The sequence below is a fragment of the Podarcis vaucheri genome (assembly GCF_965113315.1).
Source record: "Podarcis vaucheri genome assembly, chromosome: 16".
Classification (NCBI taxonomy): domain Eukaryota; kingdom Metazoa; phylum Chordata; class Lepidosauria; order Squamata; family Lacertidae; genus Podarcis; species Podarcis vaucheri.
This window is the reverse complement of record NC_138754.1, coordinates 44,057,291-44,078,996: the sequence shown is the minus strand read 5'-3', so window position 1 is coordinate 44,078,996 and position 21,706 is coordinate 44,057,291. Positions and strand designations below refer to the sequence as shown.

Below are 21,706 nucleotides of genomic sequence, written 5' to 3'. Positions count from 1 at the left end.
GGAAGCTGCTGGCCTGCTGTACTGTACATTTCTCCACTAGCCCAGAAAAGACTAGCCACCCACTCGAAACGGGTTAGTTTAAAGAAAGGCAAGTTATGCCTTTCCTCCCTGAAGGCTAGAGAAGGTACCTTGCATAGTGTCTGAACAAACAAAGAACAGGAAAGGAACGACAGGCTGATTTCATGATATGACAGGACATTTCTTGAAATGGCCAGGTGGGTATGTCCTGATTTGGCCCAGACTGCTCCAGAAATGCATCTTGCACAGTCATTAGGGTGGGGGTGGGGAGAGAGCATGCATCACTAGAGATGGGAGTGCAGGGGATTTGTTCAGCTCATATTTTAATTAGCAATTTTTTAAAACAACACTAAAAATATAGCCCTCCTTAGAAATTTGCACTTCTCCCAGTTTGACAGTGCAGTTCTCTAACCAAAAATTGTGCAAAAATGTGTGGATTAGGGGAAAGTGTGCCTGAAAATGCATGTATTCATGAAGGTAACCTTTTATTTTGTTTATGGGGGAATTACATGTGGAAATGTGTGTGTTCAAGGAAATGGCTTACAAAAAATGTGTGTATTAGGGAAATGTGCATATTCAGCATTGGGTGGGTAGCTGTGAGGGACCCACATCTCTGGCTTTCTCAGAAGGTGTGGAGTTGGAGCAGGTACACCAGACAAGCTCATTCAGAGAAATTGCAGGGGGAAGGGATTGGGTTCACATTTTGGCTTATAGCCTCTCCCACACCCTTACAACTTAGGTGAGTCCAGGGGACCCTGCTGGCTTTGGGCACAGTCAAACTCGTGCGTTTTACCCAGCCCTGGTAAAGACTGGGTTCGTTTTCATTGTTGGGTGCTTCTTGCCACTATGGTGCCCAAGAAATGCCTCTTGTTTGCTGTGCATCCAGAGGGGAATTTCCCCATCTGTTTGCGTATTCTGCCCTTTGCTGAGCCAGATCCGTTTCCGTGTGTGTGTGTGTGTGTGTCTTTGTGTTGTCTCAAGAGGTTTCCGCATGTAAATTTCCTTCCAGGTCAACCCTGCTGGGTCTCAATGTGCCCAGCATTGTCTGTGAGATTGCAGGGTGGCATAAGGTTGCTATGGCAACTACATCTCTTCTCCTTAGCTAGAAGTGTTGATTACTGTCAAGGCTAAATCTTGAACAACTGTATTTCTGGATCGAGGCTCGTCTCCAAAGCAGCAAAGTGCTTGTTCTGGGGAATGGGGGAATGGTTTCAGAGCATCTCCCATATTAAAAAGATGACACAAAGGAGAGGATAGGCCAGCCCACTTTCCTGCAAACACAGAAGACTGATTCTTTTATGGGGGGGGCATGTTTTGGATTTAGCAAGAGGCAAAAGGCAGCAAAAATGTCCTTGTCAACAAAGGCCTTGGCCCAAACCTCTCTCAATGTGCAGAATTTGCAGGAGGAAATCTTCCTCTCCTTACGCAGCTCAGCTGACCATAAGAGCCAGTTCCTAGGGGCCATGGGGGCTTTGGCACCAACAATAAAATATTTGAGGGGGCTGGGTCCCCACAAAGTTGATGGGCATTCCTATTCAAATGGTGTGTGTGCGGACTTCCAGGGTGGCGCCACTGGCAATGGCGGACTCCCTCTGAACCGGAGGGACAAGCTCCGCAAGAAACGGGTCTTTCCGCTGCGGCGTAGCGGGGACCCTCCTGAAAATCACAGGCGGATGAAGCCTGTGACCGTGGGACTCGGCGGGCACCTTTAGCGCCCCCCCAACCCACAAAGGAACCCATAAACGGGCTCCGAAGTGAAGAGGGGGAAGCGGTGCGGTGCTGTGAGTTTACTGCTTTTTCTGTGGAGCGAAGCCGCATAGCCGTTGCCGGAGAGCGCTGCCTTCTTCCTGGGACAATTTGGCATTTAAAATAACTAACCGTGAGTACTGGAACAGTAAATATTTGGACTTCAGATAAGAATTGGCGAAAGAAGAAGGAATTTGGACTTTAAAACGAACCCTAATTTGGTACTGAAACGGGAAGGATAAACAGGAAGTCACCCTTCCGTTTCTTTGTAGTTAGAACAAAGCAAAGACAATACAAGCTAGAGCCTTAAAAATTACTCTTAAAGGATCGACTTTCATCATTTTAAATCACTGAACCCCTCTTCGGCAGCAGGAGAAGAAGGGAGATTTTTCCTGAGCCGTGTAAACCTGCAGAAGTGAAGTTAAAGTAAAGTAATTTTTCCACCGTCCTGACCCTGGAGCGGGGTGTCAGATTTGACGTTTGAAGCTCACTGACCAGAAATAAATGTCTTGACAGATAGTTAAAAGAAGAGAAACATTGTGATTCCATTGTTTCCTTACGTCTTTTAAAAGAACAAATATGGACAAAATATCTTAAAAAAGAAACTGTGTTGATATTGTTTCTAAGGAAAAGAACCACCAGAAGCTTTCCCCCTAGAGGGGAACTGTGAAACTGTAACTAAACCCTGGGAACTTGCAGCTGTTATTGATTACAACTGTGGGAAAGAATTTGTGACCTTGCAGAACAATGCCTTCAGAAGCACTGTTGGGTGCTTTCTGTAAAATAAATGCCCTATTGGATCAGTTAAGCCAGAAGATGGATTTTATGACTAATGCGGCCAGAACCTTTGAACAGGTAGTGGAAAATCATATGGAGCTCACCGAGGAACTAAAACAGGAGCGTGCCATGACAGAACAACTGAAAGAAGAGGATTTTGCTGAACCGTGGGCGCCAGGGATGGAGGGACTTTTGGCCCAGCAAGAAAATGAGTCTCTAGATTTGATAAATGAACTTGGAAAAAACCAGATTCTGAAAGACAAAGTTTGGTTGGAAATGGGGGGTTGGACTGACCCTCCTATGCAGGGATGTTTGGACTCTCAGAATCTGGCCATGGGCCGTCAGAGGTTTGGAGTTGATGGGATTTATCTTGGAGGGAATTGGAAACATGTTCACTACCTGAAACATGCTTTAAAATACTACATGGAGCTTAGTCTGGACTATGAGAAACGGACTGATCTATCGAAAAGGGTCAAAAGCATTATTAAGCTGGAGTTCCCTCAAGTGAAAGGAAAATATGAAGAAGAACTGTGGAAGGGACATGGGAGAGATTTGATGGCCTCGGATATAAGATCACCAGGTTGAATGGGCCAGACTAAAGGGACAAAAAGGACTGATAATCCCTGGACCGGGGGGGGGGGGGACGCTGGAAGAAGTTTGGATTGTTTTTACTCTCTTTTTTCTTTATCGTCAGAAATGTTTTTATGAAAGCTGCAAAAATGTTGAAATGGATTTACTAGGCTCTTGTAAGAATGCTTAAAGAATTAGGTAAAAGGGTAGTGGTTATGAGAAGCTGGAATAAATAAGATTTAAATTTTAAGTTTTAAGGTTTAATATAAGTTGAAAACAGAGCAAGGTAATGTATGTATGTATTGACAGAATATTATGAATTATTGAAAGGATTTGCTGTGATAATTATAAATCAAGATACAAGAGACGGGAGGAGGAGGAGGTCAGGGAAAGAAGGTAAAGAAAGTGGAGAATTTGAAAAGGATGATTTTATTTTTTTATTTTTTATCTCTGTTATTGTCTTTTTTGTATTTTTTTCTTTTTTCTCTGTGATTTTTTAAAAAAATCTGTTTTCAATAAATATCATTTTAAAAAAAAACAAATGGTGTGTGTGCACTGCGTCATGTGTTTGATTATGCAGGGTGGGGCTTACCTCCCCCCCCCAATATTTTATTCAAGTTGGCACCCCTGCAGCTAACTGAACCTCCCCAATCGCCTCTGCCTTGCCTAAAGGTGTACTGTCTCCAGAAATTTTGAAGCAATGGTGTGGGGGGGGGATACATTTTATCCTTTGTTTGGGGGGAATGGAAATTGTCCTAAACATTGAAAAAATGCAATACTTTGTAAAAGTACTCTTACCTATTGAAATTCACATTGTTACTTGTTATATTTTCCCTGTTTAGGGAAGCTTTTAATATTTCATGAATTAGTACATTTTAATGTTTTGTTGGAAGCTGCCCAGAGTGACTGGGGAAACCCAGCCAGATGGACGGGGTATAAATAATATTTTATTTTATTTTGTTCAACATTCTAAATATTATCTAATATCTAATATTGTCTAATATCTAATAATATCTAATAATATTATCTAATATCTAATAATATCTAATATTTCAAAATCCCACCCAAACAACAGTTTTTCAAAGGGGAAGCCCAAAAAACATAGGGGGAATGAGAAAGTGGTTTCCCCCCTGAAATTTCATACCCACCCCCACACGGGGCCTTGACCTCTCTAGCCTGGCCTCATGTGGGAGAGAGATTCCCTGGGTATCCAGAGTCTCATGTATGCGCTGTGTGGACCTTTGGGCACATCAAGTATCAGGAAATGCTCCCTGTAAGATTCCAAGCCAGCCAGCACCCTAAATACCTCCAGCATACCATTGAATGCTGAGAAGATTTCCACACACCCCAACCATACTTAGAATCATAGAATTGTAGAGTTGCAGAGACCTGGGTGTCATCTAGTCTGCAATGCAAGAATCCTGTCCACAGCCATGGGCATAGCCAGGATTTATTGGGGAGGCAGGCTTTATGTTAGCGGGGGAAGCACCGAGTCATCTGTGATGCAATTGGTCAGATAGGTATTTGCCCCCCTGGCTACATCCATGTCGACAGCTGTCCCTGGGTGGGCTCAAACCACCAGTGTTCTGGTTAGCAGCCAGACAGACTGAAACCATTTGAGAAGAAGGGACAGAGAAGTCAGCTTGTTTTAGTTTCTCTCAATATTTCCAATCTGAAGTTCAGTTTGTCATATTTTTGCATCAGGTTGCATAAAAAAAAAAGATGGCCAGAAAGAGAAAAATTTCCATACAAATAAAATAACAAAGAAGCACTAAAATCAGATGCAACATAAGACTCATCAAGAGAAGATGAAACAGTTACACAATTTTTCATAAATCTGAGGGGTTCACATACAGAATTGGCAAGTGGAAGGAAGGAATTGCTTCCTAATTACTAGCAGTCCTCTTGAAATTTGTTGTATGTTGTATGTTGTATGCAATTTTAACTAATACATGTATACATGCAAGCAGGTTATCCTAATACAATTCATTTTTTATGTAACTTCCACTAATATATCCAGTTTTATACACATTTGAGTACAAGCTACGTATAGGGGGCAGGAGAATTGCATCTGAAAATTCAGAGAGTTGGGAATTTTGAAGCCTAGTCATGTTTTGGTTCACATACTGCTTCAGGAAGAGCAAGTCAGCAAACCAAACCCAATATCTTCCCCATCTCTGCCCACAAATGTCTGTCATCTTCTTTCATGAGTTCTGCAGGATGCTCCTGTTTCCATTCACTTTCTGAGGCTTCTCTGAGTTGGTCACTGACTTGGTCACAAACCCCTTGACAGATGGTCAGTGTTTTACCTTCTTGTTGGTTTTGTGAGGCATGGGGGCCGCTGCCTGCAAGGCCCTTTCCGCCTGGCCGAGGAGGCGAGGCCCAGACTCACCAGCCCCACGGAAGAGGCTCCTCATGAGGCCAGAGGAACATGGCCCAGCTATTGTTTTATGCTGTACACCGCTTTGAGGGTTTTTTTAAAATAATAAAGCGGTAAAGAATTTGTTTTTTTAAAAAAAATTGCTTAGCTGGGTGTGTTTTTTTAGAATACAATATTCCTTGAGACTTGAAAAGGAGGCACATTTTTAATAAATAAAATGCCCACAGGGGACGGGAGGCTTTTTCTCCAACTCTGGCACTCTTTTTCATAGCTATTCTAATTGAAGATTAAGATTAAGGCAGGATATAAATATGTCAAATAAATAATTCAGCCATTTGTGATTAGCTTAATGATGTTAGAAATTACTTTCTACAACACAAGGAACAAACTGCAGACACCGAGAGCCATTTCCAATGTAAATATTAAATTTAAATATTAGGCTTCCTCTGAGAATTCTGTACATGTACTTGGATTGTGAGGATTCAAAGCACTGAAAGCATTCAGAGGTAGGATAGCCTCACCAAATGTAGCACTCAGCTATCAACCACGGTGCCATTTGTTCAATGGTTTTTCATGTTCATCTCGGGTTCCCTCCCGTCTGGGCTGCAGCCACTACCAGAGAGTAAAGCCCGCTGGCAGCACTGCAGGGCTGTTGTGTTGCAGTTGGACAAAGGAAGGGGTGGGAGAGGCTCCTTTCAGCATATCCCCTTCAACCAGCCGAAGGGTCTCTGCCAGAGGCCAATGGAGGGTGTGGTCACAGGGAAAAGTAGGTGGATCAGTGCATGTAACGCGGAGCTCTGTGCAGCGAGACACCTTCTGTCCACAAAAAAGCTGGAGGGTTTTGTGAAGACCCCACTCACACCTCTCTCCTTCCAGGCAAGCAAGTTCAAGGACACATCCCAGTGAGTCAAAGGTTCTGGAGGTGGATGCACCGCACAGCTGGGGAGGAGGCATGTGCCCTGCAGAGTGGGCACCACTAAGCAAGAGTCCTGGAGGCTAGATAGACAGGCTGCGAAGGCTGAGGCTCCCCACTCCTGGGGCAGGCATGCCATTCTCAGATTGGACGTGGGGCAGCCATCAGGAGTGTGGCGGAATTTGGAGAGATTGGAGAGATAGTAGCCAGAATTGACAAGACAGTCTTAGCCTCAGCCATCTCACTTCTAGCATCAGAAATAAATGAGTTTTCAGAGAGTGTGTGTGAGAGAAATTTTCAGTTGCTGGATAAGAGGAGGTATTGCCAAATCTTTTTTAAAAGTTTATCTCAAAGTAAAATTCTATTATATGACCAAGTGATACAAAAGGGGTAGTGTTCATTACTTGCAAATCTCAAGGTATTTTGACGGACACCAGCTTGGACAACCGTAGAATCATAGAATAACAGAACTGTAGAGTTGGAAGGGACCCCCAAGGGCCATCTAGTCCAACCCCTGCAATGCAGGAATCACAGCTAAAGAATCCCTGACAGGTGGCCATCCAACCTTTGCCTAGAATCCTCCGAGAAAGGAGAGTCCACCACCTTCCAAGGGAGTCTGTCGAACAACCCCTACCATCAGAAAGTTCATAGAATCATAGAGTTGGAATAGACCACAAGGGCCATCGAGTCCAACCCCCTGCCAAGCAGGAAACACCATCAGAGCACTCCTGACATATGGTTGTCAAGCCTCTGCTTAAAGACCTCCAAAGAAGGAGACTCCACCACACTCCTTGGCAGCAAATTCCACTGTCGAACAGCTCTTACTGTCAGGAAGTTCTTCCTAATGTTTAGGTGGAATCTTCTTTCTTGTAGTTTGGATCCATTGCTCCGTGTCCGCTTCTCCGGAGCAGCAGAAAACAACCTTTCTCCCTCCTCTATGTGACATCCTTTTATATATTTGAACATGGCTATCATATCACCCCTTAACCTCCTCTTCTCCAGGCTAAACATGCCCAGCTCCCTTAGCCGTTCCTCATAAGGCATCGTTTCCAGGCCTTTGACCATTTTGGTTGCCCTCCTCTGGACACGTTCCAGTTTGTCAGTGTCCTTCTTGAATTGTGGTGCCCAGAACTGGACACAGTACTCCAGGTGTGGTCTGACCAGAGCAGAATACAGTGGCACTATTACTTCCCTTGATCTAGATGCTATACTCCTATTGATGCAGCCCAGAATTGCATTGGCTTTTTTAGCAATATCATATCATATCATATCATACATATCATAGAATCATAAAACGCAGAACACATGACCAGCACTTAATCAAATTAATTATCTAAAAAACACTTGGCAAAACCAGGATTTTGTGCCCACTTTCCGCAGGAACATTGTGGAAATGGCTAGCACTGCTTGGTTCATGTAGAAACTAAATTTATATGTCTCTTGGATGGAGGTGCAGGGAATGTCTTGCTGTGCTTAAAAACTTCTGGTTTTTGCATGCTTCCAGTATCACCTACTGCATGAGATACATCTGCTGCCCGCCCACTGCTTGCCATTGGCCCCACCCACTTTTGCCCTCCAGCCCTGCACATCACCAACATGTGGATCCTGGGAGGAGCTAAAACCCTTGGGCTGACAAGGGCTCCACTCCACCCCTGGTCTATGGACCTTTTGAAAATCTAATATGAAAGGTTAAATTGTGACACTATCCACAGGAATCAATTACTGTATTTGCATTTGCTTTTCTTGAAATCATAGGGTTGGATTCAGACTTACATAACTCAGAGTAGACCTACTGAAATCAGTAGGCCTTAAGTTACCGGACTAAGTCTGGATCACTCCATAGTGAATTTGTAAATGTGATATGAAGCCATTCAATAAAGACTTCTTTTCTTTTTTAGTTTTAAAAATAAATTATGGATGTTGAAGTCTGTTGTCCCATGTAATGCTTTGCTCAGTGGCTGTTGTTTCACCTTTTGTCCCAGGATAAACAAGGATCAAGAAACAAGCCAGCAGCTGTCTCCCTTAGGTGCAGAACGAAGGGGATATGGAAAGAGTGCAGGGGGTGCTGATTTTGGCAAAGCTAATCAAAGCCCTTCCTTCAGTACCCAAAGACCAGATTATGGGAAACCCATTTCAAATGAGGAGTTTTTCACTCTCCAAAAGTTAGGAGCTGTGTCTCCATCCATTACGAGAAGGATGTCCTCTCCAGCAGTGGCAGAAGAGATGTTATCAAGTCCTTTGTCCCCTTCTGTGCTCAAAAGGGTGTCTCCTTCAGCAGAAGACAAGTTGTCACGCTCCTCCTCTGCACTTTCTGAATATGTTGAAGAGCTGCGAAGAAAAAGACTGAAGGACAAAGAGCCAGGGAACTTAGTGTTAGATGATGCCTCCTCTTTGCCTATTTACCAAACAACAGGAGCCTCATCCCTTAGAAGATGCAAGACTTTGAAGGATGATGAAGATCTCCCAGTAACTCTGGAGGGAATTGGTGAAAGTTCTCGAGCTGGCCTGGTCCGCTCCTCTAGTTTGAGGAGCATATCATCTGAGAGCATGGCACGGCCAAACCTCTCCCCAGCTCTGAAAAGGGTCTCCAAGTTTGGGTCCTATGACTCTCTCATTCAGAACATAGATGACACCTACTCAAAGCTCAGCTCCCCAGCCCTGGGTGGAGAAATGTTCAGCACTTTGCGACTTAAACCTTGGAGAAGTTGCCTGGAGGCATCCCTGGAAGAAACGACAGACACAGATCTAGAAAAAGAACCTCTGGTCTTTCAGAACAGAAGATTTGGTGATGTTCCAAGTGAGGGAAAGGAAACTGATCCACTCTCTTGGAAAATACCAACTCTGAGCTATGAGAGGAAAACGAATGATGACTCAGATGACTTCCTTCCAGCCGTCCGGAAAGGCCAGTCAACTAGCAGCCTGGCCAGAGGTCCCAAAGAGAGGAGAGAAGGCCAGAGGCCCATGAGTGTCCATTTTGAAGACCAAGTCTCACCCAACCACACTTTCCTCTCTGAGATAAAGGCCACTTTATCACCAAGTCCAAAACCCCAAGAGGACCCTGGAAACCTCTCTGACTCGTCTTCGTCTTCTGGCTCAGTTGTATCTTTCAAAAGTGCTGACAGCATCAAGAGTCGGCCAAGGATCCCGAGGCTGGAAGGGGAAGGATGCGTTGGGAAAAGAAGCCCGGAGGGTGCTAAAGATGACTGGCGGTCTGAAGCCGAGGGGAAGGAAGATGATGTAAACAGTATCATGATGAAATACCTAGGAAAAGACTAAGGTAAAGTGCTGGCATCCTTCATTTCATTTTTTTCATTTCACTTTTAATTTCTTTCTATATTACTATACACAAGGCAGTTTAGAGCAATATATAAGGAACACACCTTATAATAATCTGATCCAATTCAAAAAGTCACAGTAAAACATAACTTTAAAATAGAATGACTTATATCAAATAAAGTAATATTCAACAATCTGTTAGAATAGTACACAATAAAATTAACTCTCACACCACCAGCAAATAATAATTAAACAGAAATTCACTCTTAACCATTACAATAAATGATTACTAAACTATGATAAATAAAAATGACTGCAAGTCACAATGCATAAAATACCACAATGCATAAAATAGCACAAATTGAGCAACAAAGACCCACAAAACTATTTTCCCCTTTCCCCTTCCCAGCTGCTTCTGCTGTTCTTACAGTCCTGCCCTAGGAGAGGCTACTTGCTCAGCTGGGCTTGGTTGAGGTTGGGGAGGCAAGGCTCTTTCTCCCTTCTTTGCACTTCCTCACTGAGGAAGCAGACTTCTACTGGATTACTTTAGAGTCTTTCTATAGGTTTTCTTTTTGTAGACTTTTCCAAACAACTTCCAGCCAGGAGCCCTCTGGACAGCAGGTTTGCATTCCTCTGTCCTTTTAGTAAAGGAGAGATGAATCATAGAATCATAGAATCATAGAGTTGGAAGAGACCACAAGGGCCATCGAGTCCAACCAGCTGCCAAGCAGGAAACACCATCAGAGCACTCCTGACATATGGTTGTCAAGCCTCTGCTTAAAGACTTCCAAAGTAGGAGACTCCACCACACTCCTTGGCAGCAAATTCCACTGTCAAACAGCTCTTACTGTCAGGATGTTCTTCCTAATGTTTAGGTGGAATCTTCTTTCTTGTAGTTTGGATCCATTGCTCCGTGTCCGCTTCTCCGGAGCAGCAGAAAACAACCTTTCTCCCTCCTCTATGTGACATCCTTTTATATATTTGAACATGGCTATCATATCACCCCTTAACCTCCTCTTCTCCAGGCTAAACATGCCCAGCTCCCTTAGCCGTTCCTCATAAGGCATCGTTTCCAGGCCTTTGACCATTTTGGTTGCCCTCCTCTGGACACGTTCCAGTTTGTCAGTGTCCTTCTTGAATTGTGGTGCCCAGAACTGGACACAGTACTCCAGGTGTGGTCTGACCAGAGCAGAATACAGTGGCACTATTACTTCCCTTGATCTAGATGCTATACTCCTATTGATGCAGCCCAGAATTGCATTGGCTTTTTTAGCTGCCGCGTCACACTGTTGGCTCATGTCAAGTTTGTGGTCAACCAAGACTCCTAGATCCTTTTCACATGTACTGCTCTCAAGCCAGGTGTCACCCATCTTGTATTTGTGCCTCTCATTTTTTTTGCCCAAGTGCAATACTTTACATTTCTCCCTGTTAAAATTCATCTTGTTTGTTTTGGCCCAGTTCTCTAATCTGTCAAGGTCGTTTTGAAGTGTGATCCTGTCCTCTGGGGTGTTAGCCACCCCTCCCAGTTTGGTGTCATCTGCAAATTTGATCAGGATGCCCTTGAGTCCATCATCCAAGTCGTTGATAAAGATGCTGAATAAGACCGGGCCCAAGACAGAACCCTGTGGCACCCCACTAGTCACTCTTCTCCAGGATGAAGAGGAACCATTGATGAGCACCCTTTGGGTTCGGTCAGTCAGCCAGTTACAAATCCACTGAGTGGTAGCATAGTCAAGACCGCATTTTACCAGCTTCTTTACAAGAATATCATGGGGCACCTTGTCAAATGCCTTGCTGAAATCAAGGTAGGCTACATCCACTGCGTTCCCTTCATCTACCAGGCTTGTAATTCTGTCAAAAAACGAGATCAGGTTAGTCTGACATGACTTATTTTTCAGAAATCCATGCTGGCTATTGGTGATCACAGCATTCCTTTCTAGGTGCTCACAGACTGTTTGCTTAATGATCTGCTCCAGAATCTTCCCTGGTATTGATGTCAGACTGACTGGGCGGTAATTATTTGGGTCCTCTCTTTTCCCCTTTTTGAAAATAGGGACAACATTTGCCCTCCTCCAGTCTGCCGGGACTTCGCCTGTTCTCCAGGAATTCTCAAAGATGACTGCCAGTGGTTCTGAGATCACATCTGCCAGTTCTTTTAATACTCTTGGATGCAGTTCATCTGGCCCTGGAGACTTGAATACATCTAAACTAGCCAAATATTCTTGTACTATCTCCTTAGTTATTCTGGGCTGTGTTTCCTTTGCTGAATCATTTGCTCCAAATTCTTCAGGTCGGGCATTGTTTTCTTTATCGGAGAAGACTGAGGCAAAGAAGGCATTGAGGAGTTCAGCCCTTTCTGTGTCCCCTGTTTGCATTTCACCATCTTCTCCTCTGAGTGACCCCATTGTTTCTTTGTTCTTCCTTTTGCTACGAACATACCCATAAAAGCCTTTTTTGTTGCTTTTAACCCCTCTAGCAAGCCTGAGTTCATTCTGTGCTTTAGCTTTTCTGACTTTGTGTCTACACGTGCTGGCTATTTGTTTGAATTCCTCTTTGGTGGTTTCCCCCCTTTTCCATTTTTTGTACACATCCTTTTTTAATCTTAATTCAGTTAAAAGTTCTTTAGATAGCCACCCTGGCTTCTTTAGGCACCTTCCATGTTTCCGTCTCATTGGTATTGCCTGACGTTGTGCTTTTAGTGATGAGTGGATTCTGGACACCAGTTTTCCTTCTAATAAGTGTTGACTTGTGCCAATACCAATATTGGTGCAACTATTGTGCGCTGCTCTGGTTCACCAGAAGCGGCTTAGTCATGCTGGCCACATGACCCAGAAGCTGTACGCCGGCTCCCTTGGCCAATAAAGGGAGATGAGCGCCACAACCCCAGATTCGGTCACGACTGGACTTAATGGTCAGGGGTCCCTTTACCTTTACCTTTTACCAAATATCTCCAGGTCCTTCATGCTTAGGCAGGGGTTCATGTGCCCAATTGCATTCTTTACAGAGTGATTTTCTTGGTCTGCACCATCTGTGCAGCAAGGGGGCAACAGCTGCATCCACATGATGCCATTATTCAAAGCACCTTCTTCCTTTTCAAAGAATTATGGGCACTGTAATTTACCCCTCACATAGCTGCAATTCCCACAACCACACAACAAACTACAGTGCCTGGGATTCTTTGATAGAAAGAATGTGTTTTGAATGAGTGTGTACCCAGCCATAGTCTCAGTAGTTTCTCCACAGCTCCACAGCCAGAGCATTTTCTAAGAAGTATTGCAAGATCTTCTGGTTTGGCCTGAATTTTTTAATGTTAATGAAGCTGAACGTTTGAAGATTAAGACAGGGAAAAGAAAGTACTTATTCACACGGTATATAGTTAAACTAGGAAACTCCCTCCCATAGGAGGCCATGATGTCTCCCAACCTAGACGGCTTTAAAAGAGGATTGGACAAATGGATGGAGGAGGAGAGGACTATTGAAGGTCACAAAGGAGTCTATGCTCTTCCTCCACAGTTGAAGGCAGTGATGTTTCTGACTGCCGGTTGCTGGGGCCCCCAGGGTGGGAAAGGGCTCTTTTGCCTGTGAGAAGAGGATGTTGGGCCACATGGGCCCCCACTGGCCTGATCCAGCAGGCTCGACTTATGTTCTTATACTTTTATACTTTTTGTGTGGATGCAGTTCCATGGGAAGTTTTGACTTAGTTTCAAAATTTGCATTTTTATAGCTCTTCCCTGCAGGCCCAAAGACTGGGGTGGAGGTGGCCATATAAGTCAATGTGCACATAAATAGAAGTACAGTACTCTTCTGTACACACAAAGCTTTATATGGGAAAGCAAGCTCTAGGGGTGTCGCATCACACACATTGGAGTTGGTTTGTTTTTTTGCTCAAAGTGTCCACCAGCAACAAATGTTTCCATTTCTTGGTCATGTCTGCCATGAGGATTTATTTCTCCAACTTCGGTTGGAGCTCCAGCTCCCAGATGGATGGACACCCCACTGCTGCAGTTAAGTGCTTAAAACACATTAGAAAACATTTTGCGAGAAGGCTGCCTTTGGAGGACATTTTCACAGGTCCTGCTGTGATCAAAACTGCTGAAGCAACACCAGGCAGCTTGGATGTGTTAATAAAACATTTCTTTATAGGAAACACCGTCTACATAACTGAAAGAGCCATGTTTGTGTGTGTGTGACTTTTGTTTGAAGTCAGTTGCAGGGAACTGGGGTTTTAGTGGGGAGGAGATGGAAACTTACTCTCATCTCTGGAATCTGTTGCCTCAAAAGTGTAAAGATGGAAAGGGCAGCCCAAAGCAGTTGCGGAAGGATTTTTCTTTTTTAAAAAATGCAAAACAAAATATACAAGTGAAGTTGGAATGTACATTTTACAATGTCCCCCACTCCCTAACTACGGTGCTTCTGATCCTTGTTACAGAAGCTCTGAAGAATCTACAAATATTGGGGGGGGGGGCAGAACAGCAGGTCTTATGAGTGAGATAGCACAATACAGCACACAAAGCTGGCTTTAGGCAGTCATTCAAACCCACCAGCTACTGTAAGCTCCCTCCATTCTAGTCTGGACGATGCAGCCCCTGTGTCCTTTGCATTCACCCCGGATGAAATGTGAAAAGCAAGGCAACTGGAGTGGGTATCTTTAAAATAGTTTCAGTCACCCGCCTCCATAGCATTTTGGAACTGGGTGGGACCTTAGGAGGTTATCCAGCTCAACCCGCTTGACAGATGGCTACTTGGCCTCTGCTTAAATGCATGTGAAGGTTCTTACTCTGCCAAGAAACGCCTCCTGTTAGCTAGTTTTCCTCATGCCTAGAAGAAATCAGCTTCCTTGCTGCAATTTCCACGCAGAACAAGCCTGCTCTCTCCTCCTTGTGACAGCCCTTCATATACTTAAGGCCATCTGCCATTGGCTCACACACTCTCCAGCTGCTCATACTATTAAGCAACCTGCACAGCTCTTTCATGGGACTTGGTTTCCAGACTCTCCACCTTCCTGGCATCCCACCTCTTGATACATCTGGGTTGGTCACCGTTCTTCTTGAAATGTGATGCCCAAAACTTGACAGGACAGGACTATGACTGCTAGTGATCTGGCCACTAGGTCAAAATCATCGCTGGCTGGGGCTGATGTCAAAAACATCATCTGGAGGCCACCTGGTTGGGGAAGCCGGCATCCACTTTGCTGAGATGAGATGATTTGTTCCATCTGCCATGCTTTAATATTCCTAATATCAATTGTAGTTTCCTCTCCTTAGCTTGCTGGCAGATGAGCTCATTAAGAGCCAGTTAAGAAATTAAATCTGAGCAGCTCAGATTTTCACAAATGTTTTCATTTAAATGCAAGTTGTGTGATGTTTACAGGGGACCTGAGATGGCTTTGAACATTTGGCTTTTCTTGTGGAAGCGCACATCTTGGTAAGTTCACCTGTGATGATGATTGCAACATTAGGGCTGAATCCCAATGAAGGTGGGAGATCAGATTTTCAAAATGAGATGGACAGAAACAGGGAGGAAACTGAGTCTTTAAATTAGAAAGAGGTCTGGCAAATGTAAATAAATTTCAATTCAGTATTTCTGGTATCTACATTCCCCCCTCCCTCCCCCTCTCCTTCCCCTCTCCAGGAGCCAAGCTTTTGTCTGAATCATCACCATCCAGGCATCCTTGTCGGTTCCAGGCTCTGGCTTCCCCACCTGCTTTGGAGGCACCTGAGTTTCCTAACCCAACAAGGCACAACAACACATGTGTAAGAGAAGCGGGCTGTGCTCTCTCTTTGATTTATACAAAATAAAACATTTTGCTTCTTGCATCTGAGTTTTTCCTCCTCCCTCTTTCCTGTCTGTGCTCAAGATGGCTTCAGGGAACCCTTCATGCTCTGAAAAATCCTATTGGGGTTAGGAAGAGCCAACCATGGACATGACGTAATAGAAACCTAGGCAACTGCATTATACTGCGTCGGGCCACTGGTCCATCTAGCTCAGTATTGCCCACACTGACTGTCAGCAGCTGTGCAAGGTGCCAGGCAGGGTTCTTGCCCAGCTCTTCCTGGAAATGCTGGAGATTGAACCTGGGAGCTTCTGCGGGTAAAGCAGATGTTCTGCCAGTGAGCGACAGACCTGCATCACCAGCCAGTGCCTGCTACTGGAGCGGGTGGCGCTGTGGTCTAAACCACTGAGCTAGTCAGCAGTGCAAGTCCGTGCAACGGGGTGAGCTCCCGTTGCTCTGTCCCAGATCCTGCCAACCTAGCAGTTTGAAAACATGCCAGTGCAAGTAGATAAATAGGTCTCCATGCTCTCTGGCACTCGTCAAGGTGTCTCATTGCGCCAGAAGCACTTTAGTCATGCTGGCCACATGACCCAGAAAGCTGTTTGTGGACAAATGCCGGCTCCCTCGGGCTGAAGCGAGATGAGTTTGACTGGGCCTAACTGTCCAGAGGTCCTTTAACTTCTTTACCGACTGTCAGGGGCCCCAGAGAAATGCCCTTTCTATTCAGCGGGGCTTAGATCTACCTTACAGAGGAATCTTTCTGGTAGGAGTGGGGCAGGTCGGGATGGGGGTTGGGAGCTGGTTGGTTTCTCATAACAGAATGAAGAATGCCTGTACATTTTGACCCATTTTTCAGGTCTTGCAACTGCTAGAATCCTATGTGTTTTTGGATGCTCATGATAGAAATATGGCAGTTAAGGGTGGGAGGGATGAAGTTGGTGGTGGCAGGGGTGGGGTGGGGTGGGGGGACAAGTACCCAGAGAATGAAGGACTGGAGGAGTTCAAATACAGGAAGAAGATGGCAGAAGGGCTGCAGCTCACCTGCTTTACCTGCAGATGGGCACAGGTGAGATCCTTGGGCTGTCATCTTCAGGCATGGCTGGGAGAGGCCCCCTGCCTGAAACCTTTGGAGAGCTGCTGCCAGTCAGTGTTGATAATACTGAGTTAGATGGTTTTATTCAGTATAATGCTGCTTCCTCATTGGACCATCCTGATTTGTAGTCCTGCTGAAATGTTGCAACCTGTGTGTGTTTTTCATTGCTTACTGCGGCATTATAACACACACACACACACACACACACACACACACACACACAAGTGTGTTTGTCAGTAGATCAATCCATCACCCTGACTCGCTGGAGAATTCTGCTTCCCTTTCTTTTGCTTTTTCTCTCTGCAGAAGAACAATTGCCTGCTGATCCCATACACATCAGGCCAGAATATTGCTCCAGTTGGATTGAATAAGAAAATACATTGCAGCAGGGAGAGGCTTCCAGAAGCTCAGCTTGGCGGGGGTGGGGTGGGGGGTGGGATGGACGGATCCATCTTGCAGTGAAGGGTTTGCTGATGGCAGGGTTGCAGCAATTCTGCTGGTATTAGAGCAGCAGCAAAAGCATACCTGGGATTTCTCAAGAAGCTCACTAAATCCAGAGCACTGAGAAAAGCAGGGCATCTTTTCAGGCCCACCTTTGCTGCTGTTCCGATTCCAGGGACCAGGGGAGAGGCATCCTTTAGTTGAGCTTATGGGGCTGTTTTCAGGACTGAGGTTGTGGATGCCCTAAAGCATTTCCCCTGGAAGCAAGACACAAGCAGCTGGAGCAAAAGCAAGAATCAGGCCAGGACACAAACAGTGACAGCAGCAGTCCCTGTGACACTTGTTTTCAGAAGGACATATGGGCATTATGCAGATTAGGACTTTGCTGTACATCACTTGAGCAATTGGCTGAATAGTCTATTCATGGACAAGGACACAGAATGCATCATCTGATAATATGATGATGGTATTCTTAAACCTACAGCCTGAGTGAAACATATTTTTTGAATAAGCAGGAGATATTATTATTCTTATTATTTACATAGGCAGTGTATACAGGCCTACTCACAAGAAACTTACAGAATTAACCGTTCCATTACAAACTGAATGATCCCTGCTTTTGCACTTCTAAAACAATCATATACACTGAGACTAAGAAGAAGGTCTCTTTGTGTTCAGTGGGTTCTGCTCCCAGGAAAATGGATATAAGATTGCAGCCTAAGAAGATGTGTCAAGAGCTATGTGGAAAATGTGCCCCAGGGTGGGGTGCAGGGAGGAAGCAGGGGCCATTATGCCATCTCCTGAGGCAACTCTTTTCCCAACATGTATATGCTAAACCATCATCTTCACCTATTGAAACATGAACAACAATTTTGAAATAATCTATGGATTGTGACTTGCCCATATAATCTAAAAAGAAATGTCCTTGATGCCTTGAGCACTTCCTTGATGCCAACTTGTGTGTTCTTCCCTGGCTTAGTTCCTAAGCAGAGGACAGGGCATCTGTTGCAGGATTTCCTGTCTGTGGGCATGTGGCTTGCTGCACCTCTAACGCCCTCAGGCCAATGACATTGACATCGTTAATATGGCTGTGAGCCAAACAAACTTCCTTTCCCTTGGCATTTGCTGTCTAGTAACCTCAAATGCTTTCACATCCATCTCCCCCTGTATATCTTTGCCAAATCAGTTGTCATTTGGGAGCAACAGGTTGGTTCCTGGTGTGCTCTGTGCTGTGCAAAGTTCTCTCAAAATATGAGCTGGTGCCAATGGCCAGGAATTTATTTTATTTTTATTTTTTTGCATGAGCACCCATCGCGAGAGCCCCTAGTGGTAGACCTTGTTAAGTTGATTGATCCATGGCCCTGAGCTGGGAAAGCCAATATAATCTGATTAAATTTTAAATAGTCTCTGCTCATTTCTCTGGCAACACAGAGGATGTTACATAAAACATCAAAGGACCTGATCAAAGCTCTGGGTGAGAGGGATAAATCAAGGCTGAGAGGGATGGCGATTGCCTGATGGGTAAACAGAGGCAAAGATATAAAAACAAAATAGGGTGAGGATGTTTAGTCAATGAGAATTGGTGAGAAGAACCAATTGCATTTTTTTATTTATTATAAAACACTCCAGATTTATTGGTCAGCACATGTATTTTTTTAAAAGCAACCCATCATTGTAAGTACTTCAAATAAAAGAGGCAGTCAGCAGCTCAGAAGAGGCATCTCACCTTCCCTGTCACATCGATGGAACAGTGTCTTGTAAGATAACAGTCTCCAGGGATGCAGAAGCACCATTTCTTTAAAACTTCTGCATATTTAAGGATGTGTGTTTTGACGACAAAATCAGATGTCATTCCTAATTTTATATTATATTCATTTACATACATCATTACCACTAACAGTGTAGTTAGGTTTTTTAAAAAAATACCCCCAAGATAAGAGTATTGTATTTAAATATTCAGGGGGCTCCACAGGCTTGCAGAAATAAATAAGAAGAAAACATATTTTCTAAAATTTTCTGAAAACAGCCCAGAAAATATCTACAAGCTTTCAGGACCTACAGAATGTTTGTGGCAGCTGGTGACTGTTCTGGCTGGCACTGAAAAGTGCTTGAGTCCAAAAAGTATGTCGGGCACCCAGTTGGCAAAGGCTAGGCTAAAGGAACTGCATGCTGTGCGAACCAGGTGGCTTTGTCCACACTGGGGATTAATGTGGTTTGGAAGCTGTGTGTGCCTCAGTTTCCCCCTCCTGGCATCTACACTGACCTTCCATTCTGCTTCCATCAGTCCAAACAAAAGTATGCCAGCTGCCTTTTTAGATTGGTTTTTGCAAGAAGTGACATTTGGCGTTTTTATTTTTAATGCAGCTCTTCTGTATGGAGCTGGTCTTGCACATTGAGGATGGTCACTCAAACTCAACCAATTAGGGATTTGACAGGAGGTGGCATTCTTAGATTTCTCCCCTTGTAGAAGGGCAGGGAAGGAAGATATGGCCTCTCATGTTTGCTTGTTTAAAAAATTGTCTGGAGAGACATTGCCAGTCACTGTTAACAGTAGAAAGTTAGTTAGACCAATGGACTGACTTGGCATCAGCCAGCATCCTGTGTTGTCGATGGACCAGACACTGGAGGAGGTCAGGCAGGCAAGAAGCTGCCCGCAGCCACCACAAGAGCTAATGGGGAGCATCTGGGAAGGGGGGAGTTAGTACTGAGAATGATGCTTGAAACAAAGTTAAATAGATGGGTAGCTTAAGGTTACCAGATGTCCCTGTTTCCCGGGGACAGTCCCCGGATTTACAAATCAGTCCCCTGACAAAATCCATCTATTTAGTGGGAAGTTCGAAAGTGTCCCCAGATTCATTTAAAAAATCTGGTAACCTTAGGGTAGCTCTTATAACCAACTGAGGCCTAGAACTTCATTTGTCTTCCCTTTCTACCTGTAAAATTGAGTTCATAGAATCATAGAATCATAGAGTTGGAAGAGACCACAAGGGCCATTGAGTCCAACCCCCTGCCAAGCAGGAAACACCATCAGAGCACTCCTGACATATGGTTGTCAAACCTCTGCTTAACGACCTCCAAAGTAGGAGACTCCACCACACTCCTTGGCAGCAAATTCCACTGTCGAACAGCTCTTACTTTCAGGAGGTTCTTCCTAATGTTTAGGTGGAATCTTCTTTCTTGCAGTTTGAATCCATTGCTCCATGTCCGCTTCTCTGGAGCAGCAGAAAACAACCTTTCTCCCTCCTCTATGTGACATCCTTTTATATATTTGAACATGGCTATCATATCACCCCTTAACCTCCTCTTCTCCAGGCTAAACATGCCCAGCTCCCTTAGTCGTTCCTCATAAGGCATCGTTTCCAGGCCTTTGACCATTTTGGTTGCCCTCCTCTGGACACGTTCCAGTTTGTCAGTGTCCTTCTTGAATTGTGGTGCCCAGAACTGGACACAGTACTCCAGGTGTGGTCTGACCAGAGCAGAATACAGTGGCACTATTACTTCCCTTGATCTAGATGCTATACTCCTATTGATGCAGCCCAGAATTGCATTGGGTTTTTTAGCTGCTGCGTCACACTGTTGGCTCATGTCAAGTTTGTGGTCAACCAAGACTCCTAGATCCTTTTCACATGTACTGCTCTCAAGCCAGGTGTCACCCATCTTGTATTTGTGCCTCTCATTTTTTTTGCCCAAATGCAATACTTTACATTTCTCCCTGTTAAAATTCATCTTGTTTGTTTTGGCCCAGTTCTCTATTCTGTCAAGGTCGTTTTGAAGTGTGATCTTGTCCTCTGGGGTGTTAGCCACCCCTCCCAGTTTGGTGTCATCTGCAAATTTGATCAGGATGCCCTTGAGTCCATCATCCAAGTCGTTGATAAAGATGTTGAATAAGACCGGGCCCAAGACAGAACCCTGTGGCACCCCACTAGTCACTCTTCTCCAGGATGAAGAGGAACCATTGATGAGCACCCTTTGGGTTCGGGCAGTCAGCCAGTTACAAATCCACTGAGTGGTAGCATAGTCAAGACCGCATTTTACCAGCTTCTTTACAAGAATATCATGGGGCACCTTGTCAAATGCCTTGCTGAAATCAAGATAGGCTACATCCACTGCGTTCCCTTCATCTACCAGGCTTGTAATTCTGTCAAAAAACGAGATCAGGTTAGTCTGACATGACTTATTTTTCAGAAATCCATGCTGACTATTGGTGATCACAGCATTCCTTTCTAGGTGCTCACAGACTGTTTGCTTAATGATCTGCTCCAGAATCTTCCCTGGTATTGATGTCAGACTGACTGGGCGGTAATTATTTGGGTCCTCTCTTTCCCCCTTTTTGAAAATAGGGACAAAATTTGCCCTCCTCCAGTCTGCCGGGACTTCGCCTGTTCTCCAGGATTTCTCAAAGATGACTGCCAGTGGTTCTGAGATCACATCTGCCAGTTCTTTTAATACTCTTGGATGCAGTTCATCTGGCCCTGGAGACTTGAATACATATAAACTAGCCAAGTATTCTTGTACTATCTCCTTAGTTATTCTGGGCTGTGTTTCCTTTGCTGAATCATTTGCTCCAAATTCTTCAGGTTGGGCATTGTTTTCTTTATCGGAGAAGACTGAGGCAAAGAAGGCATTGAGGAGTTCAGCCCTTTCTGTGTCCCCTGTTTCTCCTCTGAGTGACCCCACTGTTTCTTTGTTCTTCCTTTTGCTACGAACATACCCATAAAA

General features: G+C 44.5%; 1 protein-coding gene across 1 annotated transcript in view; it reads left to right on the top strand.

Annotated features, from left to right (window-relative positions):
* Positions 1–15,494, top strand: part of MYO18B (myosin XVIIIB) — a 330,944-nt gene extending 315,450 nt beyond the window's left edge. The window contains exons 41-42 of the mRNA XM_082204380.1: positions 8,387–9,681; positions 15,312–15,494. Coding sequence (XP_082060506.1) covers positions 8,387–9,680 — 1,294 coding nt within the window. The 3' untranslated portion in view covers position 9,681; positions 15,312–15,494. The remainder of the gene's footprint in view (positions 1–8,386; positions 9,682–15,311) is intronic.
* The last annotated feature ends 6,212 nt before the right edge of the window (positions 15,495–21,706 follow it).